The following is a 13559-nucleotide window of genomic DNA, read 5'->3' as shown; positions in this document are numbered from 1 at the left end:
TCCGCTCCCAGTGGAGTCAAGCGGACTGGGCTTACTAGCAGCAATGATGTGTGGCAATGTGCATGAAATACTGGCAACCAGAAAGATCACCCAGCCTAGGCTTCCAGGGTTTTTATTTGGGCTTTGTCACATACACTTGGCCAGTCACCCACATGGCTGACCTTAGTGTTTACCCTCCAGAGACTTAGCTATTACCACACAGCCAAAGACCACACCATAAACCATATTAGCAGAGACCATCCAGGTGGCCCAAGGCTCCCAGGTAAACAAATACACTTTATCAAGCAGGACATTCCAAGGTTCAGGGGTTACCTCCCAGAAGCTCAGAGCAAAGCCCAGACCTCAAACAATTACATGTTATCAGTTTACTTAATACTTATTTGAATGATGCATTTTTGTAACTTGCTTGTATAGAACCTTTCAAAAATATCCAACTCAATGCTCACTTGTTTTGTAAGTGCAATGAATGAAAGTGGTCATTTCTAGATTGGCTATATTAGAAAGACTATAAAGACAAGTTGCTAAAACAACAACAACAAAAAGAAACAAAGAAATTGCTCTTGCATCAGACAAGAGCAACATATAAAATAAAATAAACAAGACAACAATCAAGACTGGGAAGTAAACACAAAAATCTAGAAAGATTCTTCATTCAGATTGCTTGTCTAGTTTCTTTCTGTTATTTAAAGAATCTGAAGCTGAATATCTTAGACAATGCACTTTTTGTGTAATTTATGCCAGGAAGAAGATAGGAAAGTTCAATCAGCAGACCCAAGGGTGCGCCCTTGACCTTACCACAGAAAGTTGGTGAATGAATGTATGTGTGTGGATCTTTATTCTCTAATTCTTTTTTCAGTTTTTAGCAATTTTTTTCAATAATATGTCAAACGTTAGATAATAGGGATTTGACAATGTTGAATTTTACCTAAGCCCTGTGCTTCTGGAAACAGGGAAGTTTAAAGGAACCTCACAGTTTACTGAAGAAAAAAGAAAAAAAAAAGCCTTTCCCCATATGATTAGATAAGACTCACAAAACCCCTTGTTTACCTGTGACAAGGCCAGGCACAAATTCCTATGCTTTGCCTCATAACTTATTTCCTGAACTACTCATTTCACTGACCAATCAGAACAAAACACTTGTTAGACAAGTGTTAAGCTTCTCGCCTTCCTCCAGAGCCCTGAACTTTGGCCCACACCCAGCATGAGCCAGCAGACAACCCTGCTCAGAATAGGATGGCTTGGGGTGGGAGGTGTGAAAATTCTCTGACACTATCCCACCTGTCACCCCACTTCCATGCACCCTGTCCTTCCTGGCCTTGTTCACCCCTCTCTGTACTCCTAAGATGCTTGCAGACTTCATTATGATTGCAGCATTCACCCCACTACAATAGTCCCTTTCCCTGCCTTGCAATAATCCTTTTGAACTAAGTCTCTGCTTTCTCAGTTGGTTTTTTATTTGACAGATGTGACTAAATGTTGGGGCTATACAGATTATAGGTTACATTTATGTAAGGGAAACTAGGCTAAAATTCATACTGAGGCAAGAAAAATAAGGTAAAGTTCAGGAGTGAATATGAAAATGAAGTTAGGGACCCACTCATTTGTTTTAAAGATTCTCAGGGGATTTTTACCTGAATATGTATATAAATATATTTTTTTGTCATGTGAATATTCTTAAATCTGAAAATGCTATATGCATATATTTTATATATATAGTATGTCTATCTATGAACCTAAAATATTTTTTCTTTCTTTCTGTCTGTCTGTTCTTTATTTCTTTCTAATTTTCTTCCTTATTTCTCTTCCTTTTCCTCTTTTATAGACTAGAAGGCCTCTCTCCCCTCTACTGCTTTTTTTGAGTCACTACCCAGTTGGCAGCCAAATGCTGCCCTTCCTTGCCCCCCCTCATGCTTTCCATGCCCTTTTAATCTCAGGCTTGGGCACAGGGCACAAAGCCCCTCTCCCTGAGGCCCACCCCTGAAACGTAGCCCAGCTCTGAGGCACTGAATGCTTTTGGTGTGTTTACGCCTTATCCATTCCAAAATCACTTTAAGTAGTAAATAATACCATTTAGAGTGATTGGACGATTTGATTAAAAATCTCAAACTCTACTCAGATGGCCTATTTCTGGAATTCTTTGTATTTCTGGTTCATGTCTTAAATCTGAGAGATTAGTTTTTAATTATTGACTAAAGAAATTGTGGTATATGTATACAATGGAATATTGTTGAGACTTAAAAAAGGAAGAAATCTTGTAATCTGCGACAGCATAGACAGAACTCGAAGGCATTATGCTAAGTGAAAATAGATAGAGAAAGACAAATAACATATTATCTCTCCTTGTGTGGAATCTAAAAATATATATACCAAAAAAAACTATGTTCATAGATACAGAGAACAGACTGGTGGTTGCTAGAAGCAGGGAGTAGAGAGTAGGAGAAATAGGTGAACTATTTTTTGGGTGGGATTTTTTGGTTTTGGTTTTGGTTTTGGTTTTGTTTCTTTCTCGGTATTTTTAGTTTAGATAAATTGAAAAGAAAAAAAGATATAAGAGTTCATCACCAGAAGGTCCATACTACAAAAAATGTTAAAGGAAGTCTTTCAGGCAGAAAGAAAATTATACCAGATGGAAACATAATACACAAAGGAATGAAGAGCACTTGAAATGGTGACTATTTGGATAAATACACAACTTTTAAAAAATTTCTTACTATTTAAGTGCTTTAAAAGATAATTAAATGCTTAAACAACAAAATAACAATGTACTCTGGTATTTATAATATATGTAAAGTAAAATGTGTAAGAACATAGCATAAAAACCAGAGAAAAAGGAATGGACATATACTATTGTAAGTTTTTATACTATAAGGAGTGGTGTAATATCACTAGAAGATAGAGAATGATAAATTAAAGATGTGTACGAAAACCCTAAAGCAACTACTAAAATAACAAAACAGTTTTATAGCTATTAAGCCAACAAAGGCGTTAAAATCAATCTATGTTTAAAAAAAAGATAATCCAAAAGAACAGAGAAAAACAGGAAAAAAAGAGCAAAAAACACGTAACATAAATAGAAAACAAATAGCTTAACAATATCACATCAAATATAAGTGGGCTAAGGGCTCAAATTAAAAGACTTATCCTTATCAGATTAAATAAACAATACAAAACCCAAATATATGCTGCCTTCAAGAAATACACTTTAAATATAAAGACAAAAATAGGCTTAAAAGTAAAAGGATGAGGAAAAGATATTCCATACTAACACTAGTCACAAGAAAGCTGGGAGAGCTGTATTAATATTGGACAAAGTAGATTTAAGAAAAAAGAACAGTTATAAAAAAGGTAATTTCATAATAATAAAACAATTAATCAAGAGGACATAACAGTTCTAAATATTTATGCCCCTAATAACAAAACTTTAAAACACATGAAGCAAAAATGGATAGAACTGCAAAGCGATGTAGGTAAATCCACCATTATGGTCAGAAAAATCATTACTCCTTTCTCAATAGTTAACAGATATAGACAGAAAATCCCCAGCTTTCTTCACTCAGATCTTAGGAGATAAAGTTGAGTATATCCAGCAATTTTCTTTATACAGTCAGAATCAGAGCAATCAAGAAACATTTGATTGCTGGTCAGCTATCATCATTTCCAGGTGCTATATTAATTAGAGCCAGATGTGTGAATCAATACTGGGAAGTAGCAATATATTAAAGAAATTAATAGCCCAGGAATCAAGTCACTTTTTATGCAAAGAAATACAGCCCTTTGTTCTGTGCCTGCAGCTGCCTCTTTTAGACTTGGCTCAAGGTTTTCGTTAGTGCCTGCCAGACAGGATTATCTGGGATTGTGTTCCAGCAAGCCAAAGTCATGCCAAGCAGAGGAGTCAAGTAGTTGTATATATTTAGTATCATGGCATGAAGCCACGTGGTGTGAAGAACACACTGCAGCAGGAGCAGACCTAAGTCCTAATCGTAGCTCTATTAGGAAGAAGTGCATGACCCTTACCAAATCTGAACTCTCTGGGTCTAAAATGCACTACCCATAAAATGACAGAATTTGATACGCATGGTCACTCAGTTTCCCCAAATTCTATGTTACTAGGAATGACTCTTTAGAAACAAAATGTTCAGAAGACTTCAATCATTCATTTACTCCTGCATTTATTGACCAGTTTCAATTCCGTAAGTGCCAGGAGCTGTTCTGTTCTAGACATTGGGGATTCCATAGTTGGGGGCAGGGGGTAGGAATGGTCAGGGGAAGAGTTCTTGCTTTCAAGAATTTTTAATTCCTTGGAGAAAAGGAATGATACACTAAAAGGTAAATATATAATATAATGGCAACCAGTAAGAACTTGAGGAAATATTGTTATCAAGAAGGCAATAGGTAAAAGATTGTTCAATCCAGTCTGTTAATATAGTTCCTTTTTCATAGTCATTCTAACACAAAAGGGAAAGATATTTCTTTCTTGATCAAGTCAACTAGAATGAGTTATCTCTCAGATGCATGGTTAAAAGTCAGTAGCATAAAAAGGTAGAAAATTTAGTGACAGCAAAATGAAAGAGTCAACTCTGACAGAAGTTGACAGAAGAGTCAACTCTGACAAATGAAAATGCTTGTCAGGGAACAAAAGTGGGGAAAAAAATGAGAAACGCCAGGTATAATTCTAAGTATATTTCAGGAGCTGTGTATTTGTTCATTCTTAACTTGTCACAACAAGTCAACCATTTATGTATTATTACTATTTTCCTCAGTTTAAAATAAAGAAATTAAGGCTCAAAGAGGTTGAGTAACATGCTGAAGGTCTGTGCTAGGATCTGCACGCAGTTCTCATTAAGTTAAAAATCAGTGCTCTTGGGCTTCCCTGGTGGCGCGGTGGTTGAGAGTCCACCTGCCGATGCAGGGCACACCGGTTCGTGCCCCGGTCCTGGAAGATTCCACATGCCGCGGAGCGGTTCGGCCCATGAGCCATGGCCGCTGAGCCTGCGCGTCCGGAGCCTGTGCTCCGCAACAGGAGAGGCCACAACAGTGAGAGGCCCGCGTACCGCAAAAAAACAAAAAAACAACTTATTCCCAGTCTTCCTAAATGAGAAACAGACTTTCCCATTTTTTAGAATTATGTATCATTATTAGCATCCGGGATGTGCTTTATCCTAAAATTCTGCACAACATTCTCATAAAATAAAATTCCACTCGATTGAGGGAAGAATGTAACACTTTGTGTTTTCAATTCACTTAAGGTTATTTGTGATGGTTGCCCAGGATAAAATTATTTCATCACTAATGATTCCTTTTCCTCTTTCAGAAGAAAGATACATCTACGGACTGTTTCAGTGATGACAATTTGGTGGCACTTGTTAGTAATCTGTTTGCAGCAGGTACAGAGACCACGGCCTCCACGCTGCGTTGGGGGATTCTGCTCATGATGCGATATCCTAAGACCCAGAGTAAGTCTTCTAAAATTCAGAGCATTGTCTGAAGGAGAGGAAGCAGAAACTCTTGGACTGGACAATGCAGAATTCTAGAGTTGCCCTGATACCTTAATTTTTACCCTTGAGGATAGTTTGTACCTTTAGTCTCCTCGTGATATAAGAAAGTAGATTTTGCCCTCTAAGCAATCTGAGATGGTCTGAAGGCATCACTACGTGCAGGTCCCCAGAGGAGCCCTAGGAATAGAGGCCTGGAGGTGGAAGCAGTGGGGGGAAAAGATGAGTCAGAACTCAGAGAGCACTTGGGCTTGACTTTCACATTTAAAGAAAATGGGGAGACTGTTTCAATACCCGCCTCCCACCGCAGACTGTAACCGTGCTCTGTTTTATCCAGAAAAGGTCCATGATGAGATCGCCAAAGTCGTGGGTGCCTTGAATGGCACACCGAACTCAAATACCTTACGAAGACGCTGTCATTCACGAAGTACAGAGATTTGCTGATATCCTGCCCGCAAGCTTACCCTGTGCAACCACCACAAATATTATATTTAAAAATTACTATATTCCAAAGGTAAGGGTTTAAGAAGAGGGGTGAGGGGAAAGGGAAAGAACATCATGCTGCTCAAAATCACAGAGGCGCTGAGATGAACTGGGGCGAGCTAGAGCGTTTTGTTAGAAAGAGCCTTGGAGTTGTGGAGCATCTAACTGACCCCGTGCTACTGCTGTTAGGTCCTTTCGTTTCCCTGAGTCCCAGTCTTCTCTTTCATGGAATGGAAATAATCTAGCACAACTATGAGGAGAAAGTCCATGTATGACGCCCAGGCATATAAATGAATGAATGGATGAATGGATGAATATTATTTAACAAAACACTTAAAAGCAGTTGATTGCTTTCTGTCACTTGAAAACTATACCAATTCCTGTGATAAAACAGCTAACCACGATGATAGTATGGCAAAACTTTCTTCAAGAGGAAACTGTGATTCACCAAGCTGAAGCAGTGAACACTACCCTCGATTTCAAGGCAAGCTTTTGCTTTTATTATTATCTTAGTGTAGTTTTAGTTTTCAGAATACTCTTTCCCATATCAAAATTAAAACTACTTTTGTTGACAGCCCTACATTGTTTCTGAGTATGTGGCAAGCTATGGAAGTGGTAGCTTACTTCTGAGGATTTGTTTTGATGGGCTTATTCAATTTAGTTTGTCCACCGTCACTGTCCCTGGAGATAAAAGATCAAGCCTTCACGGAGCCCCCAAACCCACCAGGAAGGCTCAGAGTCACCAAATGAGGACTATTTAACTCCCATCGTATGAATTTAGCAACTGGAATTTATCAAAGTTAAATAACATGCTGTTATCACATAGCAAATACATGACTAAGAATGTATTCCCAGTTCTGAATCCGAAGCTTGTGTTCTTTAGTAGGTACCGAATGAAAATTTGGTTGGGTACATGACTACTCCACACTCAATCCTAAGCCCCGCCTGCCCCTTCTCCACTTCCTATTCCTTCTAGAACACACTGCTTCACAAAAATTGCCAACCAAGGTCACCATACATCTTAAAGAGCCACTTTTTTAGGAAGAAGTTTCATCTCTGTCACTAATAACACTTTTATCTCTAGGGCACTGAGGTCATCCCTGACCTCTGTGCTTTGGGATCAAACACAGTAGGGAAAACCAGACACATTTAACCCTGAGCATTTCATTTCCTTAACTCTACCAGGAAGCTTATCAAGAAGGATGCTTTCATGCCCTTTTCAGCAGGTAAGGCATCTTACTTGAGAAAGGTGATTTGAAAAATCTGGAGAGATTTGGCTTTGTCTTAGGCCAGTGCTAAGGTTTTATATCTTTCCATGTGGCACTAAACTTCAGAAATATGGAAGAGTCCTCCCCCGGCTTTCAATTGGCTGTAGAACATTAAGCATCGGAAGGACATTTTCTTAGGGAGTCCTTGAAGATTCCTTGTGGGTGAGGCTAGGGCAGAGCCTCAGGAATTTGAAGAGAAAGTCAAGCAGGGCAACGATGGGCAAACCCACTTCATTCCAACCAGAGAAGCTTTGTTTTAATTGTGTAAATACCAGTGTTTCTCTTAGGATTTCTTGAAGAAAGCAAAGCGGGGGAAAAGAAAAGAGCTTTACATTAAATTTGAAATCCATGAACTAAATGAACTTACTGTATAATTGTCTGGATTTCTAAGAACCTGAAATGAGTTCTCCATTTCCAGAAAAGAATCTTAGCAAAACTTCACCATGAGCAGTTTGTCATCTTTGCACTTGTACAAACAATGGCTTAGCATCACTCCAGATTCCCATTCAGTGATGGGTAAACAGCAGTCGCCCAAAAAATAGACTTTCTTTACCTACTGATAACTAAGGGATGCAGAGAGATACAAAGCACAATCCATTCTCTTAGTTTTTACACACATACACACGTAGGCATGGGATAATATATAAGAAAATGTTGCACGTATTCATGACTCCTGCTTTAAAATGAAAAACATAGTATCACATCTGGAACAAGAGGTAAAGTAAATGAAAAGTAACATACATGTATTCGCAGTGTTTCGAGCTCAATTTCTCTCAACACTTCCTTGCATTATAGTTTTGGGGAAAAAAAAAAGCCACAGAAACATAAACAATGATCTCTGGAGGATACGCCAGCTACATCTAACTCCAAACCTTCATTTTACAAGTGAAGAGATACATACTGATTTCCAGAGCCCTTTATCAGCTCTTGGACTTACTACTGTTCATCTTTAAAGAAATTATGTTCTCTGTGACACCCTGTGAACAATAATTACTTTGACTTTTGCTCTTGAGCTCTGACTGACACTGTGTTCAGGGCTTCCGTGGTTTCTCACGCACCTGGACCTGGAGCTTCTTTGGACTACAAGGCAGCAGCAGATAGATTTTTGCAGGGTGGCCCCATCCTTAAAGGATTTTGCCCAGCTTACCTCAGGAATTCTAAACATCTCTAGATATATATATATATATTTTCTACTTTAGGAAATCTAGGAGTAGTAATACTATTTTTTATCATACACAAACAGAAATATTACTAAAATATAATCCCAAGTGTCACAATAAGAAAAACTATTATAAAATCAATTTTATGCCTGAACTGTGAGAGCTAAATCTCTCCAAACCCTCATGTTTCTCTAGTTGTGTTTGAAGGCACTCTTTTCCCCAGTTCTATCCATATCACTTATTACTTACTGCATTAAGATAGAGATTTTACTTTCTCTTATATAGGGATTAACAGAAACAGCTTTGATTCGAAATCGGGAAATCTGAGTTTGAATTCCAACCCTTTCAGTCCCCCGTTTTTATGACTTTATGACTACATGTTGGCAGTGGCATACTTAGTGACACCAGTAGCAGATAATTTTTAACACCAATATGAGAAAATAATATTCAATAATAATCATAAGCTAAAACAATAACTTTGATCCTTCTGTGAGTCTGATATAATAATTATGTATGTAAACTACTGTCAAGTAACTAATAAACTTTAATAAAACTGAAATGTCTGCAAAAGAAACCGAACTACTAAATTATACAATTCATGGGATATTTTATTTTCTTGATTCATTCTTTAGTTTTAAAATGATGAATAATAAATTTCATGTTAATTCTCCAAATCTAATAAAACTGTTCATGTGTGAACTAAATTTGCACTTATTGAACAAAAAATATTACATTTCGCTGTTTCCCTATTTAAAATTTTATACATGTCACATATAATGTCAGAATTGAACTAACTCTAGCTCTTTTTCTAAATCACTACGACCACTGGGTTACAGTTTATATTGAATCTACTCTTTTTTTTAAAAGAGTTTTTTTTTTTTAATTAATTAATTAATTTGGTTGCGCTGGGTCTTAGTTGCGGCAGGTGGGCTCCTTAGTTGTGGCATGCAAACTCTTAGTTGCTGCATGCAAACTCTTAGTTGCAGCATGCATGTGGGATCTAGTTCCCTCACCAGGGATTGAACCCAGGCCCCCTGCATGGGAGCATGGAGTCTTAACCACTGTGCCACCAAGGAAGTCCCTGAATCTACTCTTAAAATGAAGGAATATATAGGGGTCGGAGACACAAAGTGTATTCCAAGTGAGTAAGAAAGATTCTGAACTCTTAGGAATTTACTCTCTAAATGAATGCATGTAACTGATTCTGTGTGTGTGTGTGTGTGTGTGTGTGTGTGTGTGTGTGTGAGACAGAGAGAGAGAGAGAGAGAGAGAGAGAGAGAGATTGACTTGGGGGGCAACACTGAGAGTTCTTTAAATTATCTTCCACATAGAAAAAAAATAATAAAGGACAATGAAAATGTGCTCATTGGAGGCTTACCTCTGTGTTATTAAAGTTCAAACAGTAATCACAGGAATTTTTTAGAATTTAGATCAACAATAGATTTTTTTCAGAGACAAGTATTTTATTACTAAGTCCGTGGTGATGACAAAAAGCAGACAGGCTTTTAGTCCAGCATTATCATTTTTTTTTTTAACCTCTGAAGATGTTGTACTGCTTATTTTTCACTCTTGGGGCAAACCCTGCCCATTGCCTAAATATAACCCTGCCACTGAATATAGGTCACAGAACCTCCTTTCTTCTACTCCTGTATTTTGATTTAATATTATTTCAATTGTAAGTTTGCACATTTTCCCATCCAGTTATGTTGGGATGGAAGGACTGTAAACCCTGAACCTATAACCTCAGAAATCTGGGTCAATATTGAGGCTGGCTTGGGAAGTCCATAGGCTTGCACAGCGTTTCTCTCTGAAACATGGACATCAGTAGTCAGAGAATGCTTACACAAGGTGACTGTGTTCACAAGCCCTCCCCTTCAGGTTCTTTTGATTTGGTAAAAATTACCTGGTGCCCCGTATACCTCCCTGTCCCTCTCCCAAGTAAGTTGAATTCCAGTTATTCAATTGTACCGGCTTTTCCATGGACCTAGCAGGCTTTCAAAATAAGCTCAAAGTCACAAGAGTTTTTAGAAGTAAGACATGTGCCTAAGGATGATCCAACAGGCACACAAATCAGCTTTAACACTCATGGTTCCAAGCCTGAAGCAGGTTGTCCAACAAACCAGCCTTAAGATTAGGCTTGTGCACTAACCAACCTCAGTGATCACTGGGTAATACCTAGCTGAACCCTGACTTTTCTCTCAGTAAGGTAGTACTAGTCCATTACATAGCATTTTGGGTGCCAACAGTCAGGGCTGAACTATGCCAAAGCATATTTCACCCCATGAAGAAACTACTTGCAGTGCTGCATTCCGGATGTTTTTAAGAAATAATTATAACATGATTTTCTCCAAAAAAGAATTCTGTGACTGGACCTTCCAGAATTCTGTGACTGGGTCTTCTAGTTTGTAACAGAAAAACAGTCTTAGTAAAAGCCACTGGTTTGGGTTTGATATGGTTTCTTGTGTTGTATGCCTTTTGCTCTTAAAAACAACAAACAAAACAAAAGCTGGTTAGGATACAAATTAAAATCGACAATAACAACAATAGTAACAATAATAATAATTGAGTATTTACTGTATACCAGGCACTGTTCTAAGTAGTTTAAACTTACTCCTAGAAAAAAATCCTGAGGCTGATACTATTTACCACGTGGTAGAACTTGAATCTACAATCTCTGGAGCAACTAGCCTGGGAAGGCAAACCACAGCCTCTGCTGCAATCAGCCCAGAAAGACCAGGACTTACTTGGTCAATGACTGCCAGCTTCCCTATTTTTCTCTTTTCTTTTTTTTTTTTTTGCACCCTTCCAACTCAGGACCTACCAGAGAGAGCCCTAAACCATTATATAAGAAGCCCCTCTTGATAGCCCACCTCTAGCTTTCCCATGCTAGTAGCTTCCAATCAGAGCATACATGAAACCCCTCCTTTCTTCACCGTTGTCAAACAAAAATTGTACCAGACCGAGTTATAGAAGCAAGGAAGACTTTATTCAAGTCTATTGCAATAGGGGAGAGAGACTGAACTCAACTCCTTTGAAACAAAAGGTGGGACGGCTTTTAAGCACTGGGGTGAGCTAGTGGAGAAGTACTAGAGGGGGAGGTTGGTCAAAGCCATTAAGCCATCCGTGTTTGCTAACTAAGGCTTATGAAGTTGGGATCTGACCCCCCCCTTGCAGAGACTGGGAGTCAGGGGCCCCCATCTTTCTAGATTACATTTCAAAGGGATAGCTTCCAGATCCTTGAGAAAGAAGGTCCTGTTCCTGGGTTGTAAAACTGGCAAGACGTTGGGAGATTTATATCTCAAAGGGGCAGAGAAAGAAATTTACAATTGTAAGTTTTCTCAAGTAATGCTCTAAAGAGCTCAGCAGCTATAGTCAGGAAGAAACCTAAGGTTTAGTTGAGCTGAGAATAAAGTTAAGATCATCTTGGTCACTGTAAAACTTTCCCACTGCCCCGCCTGCCTTTGCTCCCTGGCCCAGTGCAAGTGATGCTGGCTGACTCCCTTTCTATAACCAATCTCTGAATAAACAGCCTCTGTTTGTCCTACTTTTGTGAAGCCTGCAGCCTCCTAAAAGTAGTCATTCTATCTTACACTTAGAAATCTGAGTTTGAATTTAAATTTATTCCTTGCTTTAAAGCTAACCAAGTCTTATGTTTTGTTAACTATTAGCTACATTGTGCCTAATAAATGATTATAATTCCTTATTCTTTCCAAAGTAAATTGGACTGTTTCTTATCTTCATCTACAGAAGAAAAGTTACAAAGATTTGTCCTCCCTAATGAAAGGGCAAAATACTGACCAGGGTTATAAGAATGTCAGAGTGTTCAAGAGTCACAGCCTGCTTTCTTATCTGAATCAGTTGATTCAGATTCAGGCTCTACCTCTCTCCCCACCCCCTGGCAATTCATTACAAGTGGCTGGCGAGTCTTGACTCAGCCTGCAAGTGTTGTAATCGGGCTTTCTTTAATGACTTCCTGCCCTCTTCCCTTAAGGGGATTTTTAAGTAAGTATTGTTTCACATTCTTAGACAATAAAAGAACCACATTTCTGAAATAGTTTGAACTCCAATAACCAGTCAATCTTTCAGTAGGAAAACTTTAGAATAATAAGGCTCTTTAAAAAAACACTGCGAAGCTTTTTAGAGATCTCTTTGCCAATTCACAAACCAATATATGTTTCACTCTTTTGTAATCTCTAAATGTTTTCATAATTCTACAAAGTGTTATTACCATGACATTGTTTTCCATATAGAAAAAGAAAAACCTTTACGTTTTCGTAAGTGACAAAGTGGGATACAGAACTAAATATAGCATATATGTCAAGGCTTCTCAAACTTTAATGTGAATCACCCAGGGATCTGGTCAAAATGTGAATTCCGATTCAACAGATTTAGAGTGGGGCTTCGAATTCTGCATTTCTTAAAAAACCATTCTTGGAATGCCCAAGCTTCTGGTTCACAGACCCCACCTTGGATAGCATCAGTATACGTTAGTTTACATAAAGACAATACTCAGATTTTATATACAGTTTATGATCAGAAAAGTGTATGTATATACACATTAAAACATCAAATAAATAAAACCAGACTGGAAACATACCAATTACTAAAAGAGATTTGGGGTCATGGGTGAGTTTTTGTTTTCTTTTATTCCATTTTTCTTTTTTCTCACAAAATAACATTTCCTCAAATTTTTTTGCAATGAATATAACTTTTTCTGTTAACAGAAAGCCTTTTCTCTTTCTCCTTTTTTCTTTCTTTCTTGTTTTTAAGCAGAAAGGCACATCAAGTGCTGGTTATGACCAACAAGAATAAGATCAGCGAGTCAAATGTAATGACTCTCAAAGGTGATGGAGGCTGTGGACAAAGGTTAAGAGAGGTTGACACTTGCTTGATCCATGGCAGTTATGTGACTATGTGTCTTACGGTCACTTGAGTGGTCAGCTGGCTTCCACAATCCTTGCTGTGACTCATCCACACAAGACAATTGTAGATGTTCACACTTTTGGTGAGGTGGAGGTAAGACCACAGAACCAAGACCCAGTCATTCTCAGAGGCTTCTTGGTATTGAGGATGCCCAGGCTTCCCTTCAGATTCACTCCCAGGACACTGTTTGGTTTCTTTTTGTTTTTTTAAATATATTTATATATTTATTTATT

The 13559-nt window shown here is 38.2% G+C and overlaps 1 protein-coding gene across 1 annotated transcript in view; it reads left to right on the top strand.

Annotated features, from left to right (window-relative positions):
• The window catches only part of RHAG (Rh associated glycoprotein), a 41394-nt gene that overhangs the window by 24838 nt on the left and 2997 nt on the right, over window positions 1–13559 (top strand). The window contains exons 10-11 of the mRNA XM_060163929.1: window positions 5312–5453; window positions 5830–5919. Of these exons, the coding sequence (XP_060019912.1) occupies window positions 5312–5453; window positions 5830–5919 (232 nt within the window). The remainder of the gene's footprint in view (window positions 1–5311; window positions 5454–5829; window positions 5920–13559) is intronic.

This window comes from Lagenorhynchus albirostris, chromosome 10 (genome assembly GCF_949774975.1).
Source record: "Lagenorhynchus albirostris chromosome 10, mLagAlb1.1, whole genome shotgun sequence".
Taxonomy (NCBI): domain Eukaryota; kingdom Metazoa; phylum Chordata; class Mammalia; order Artiodactyla; family Delphinidae; genus Lagenorhynchus; species Lagenorhynchus albirostris.
The sequence above is the reverse complement of the archived record's forward strand: the minus strand, read 5'-3'. Positions and strand labels throughout refer to the sequence as shown.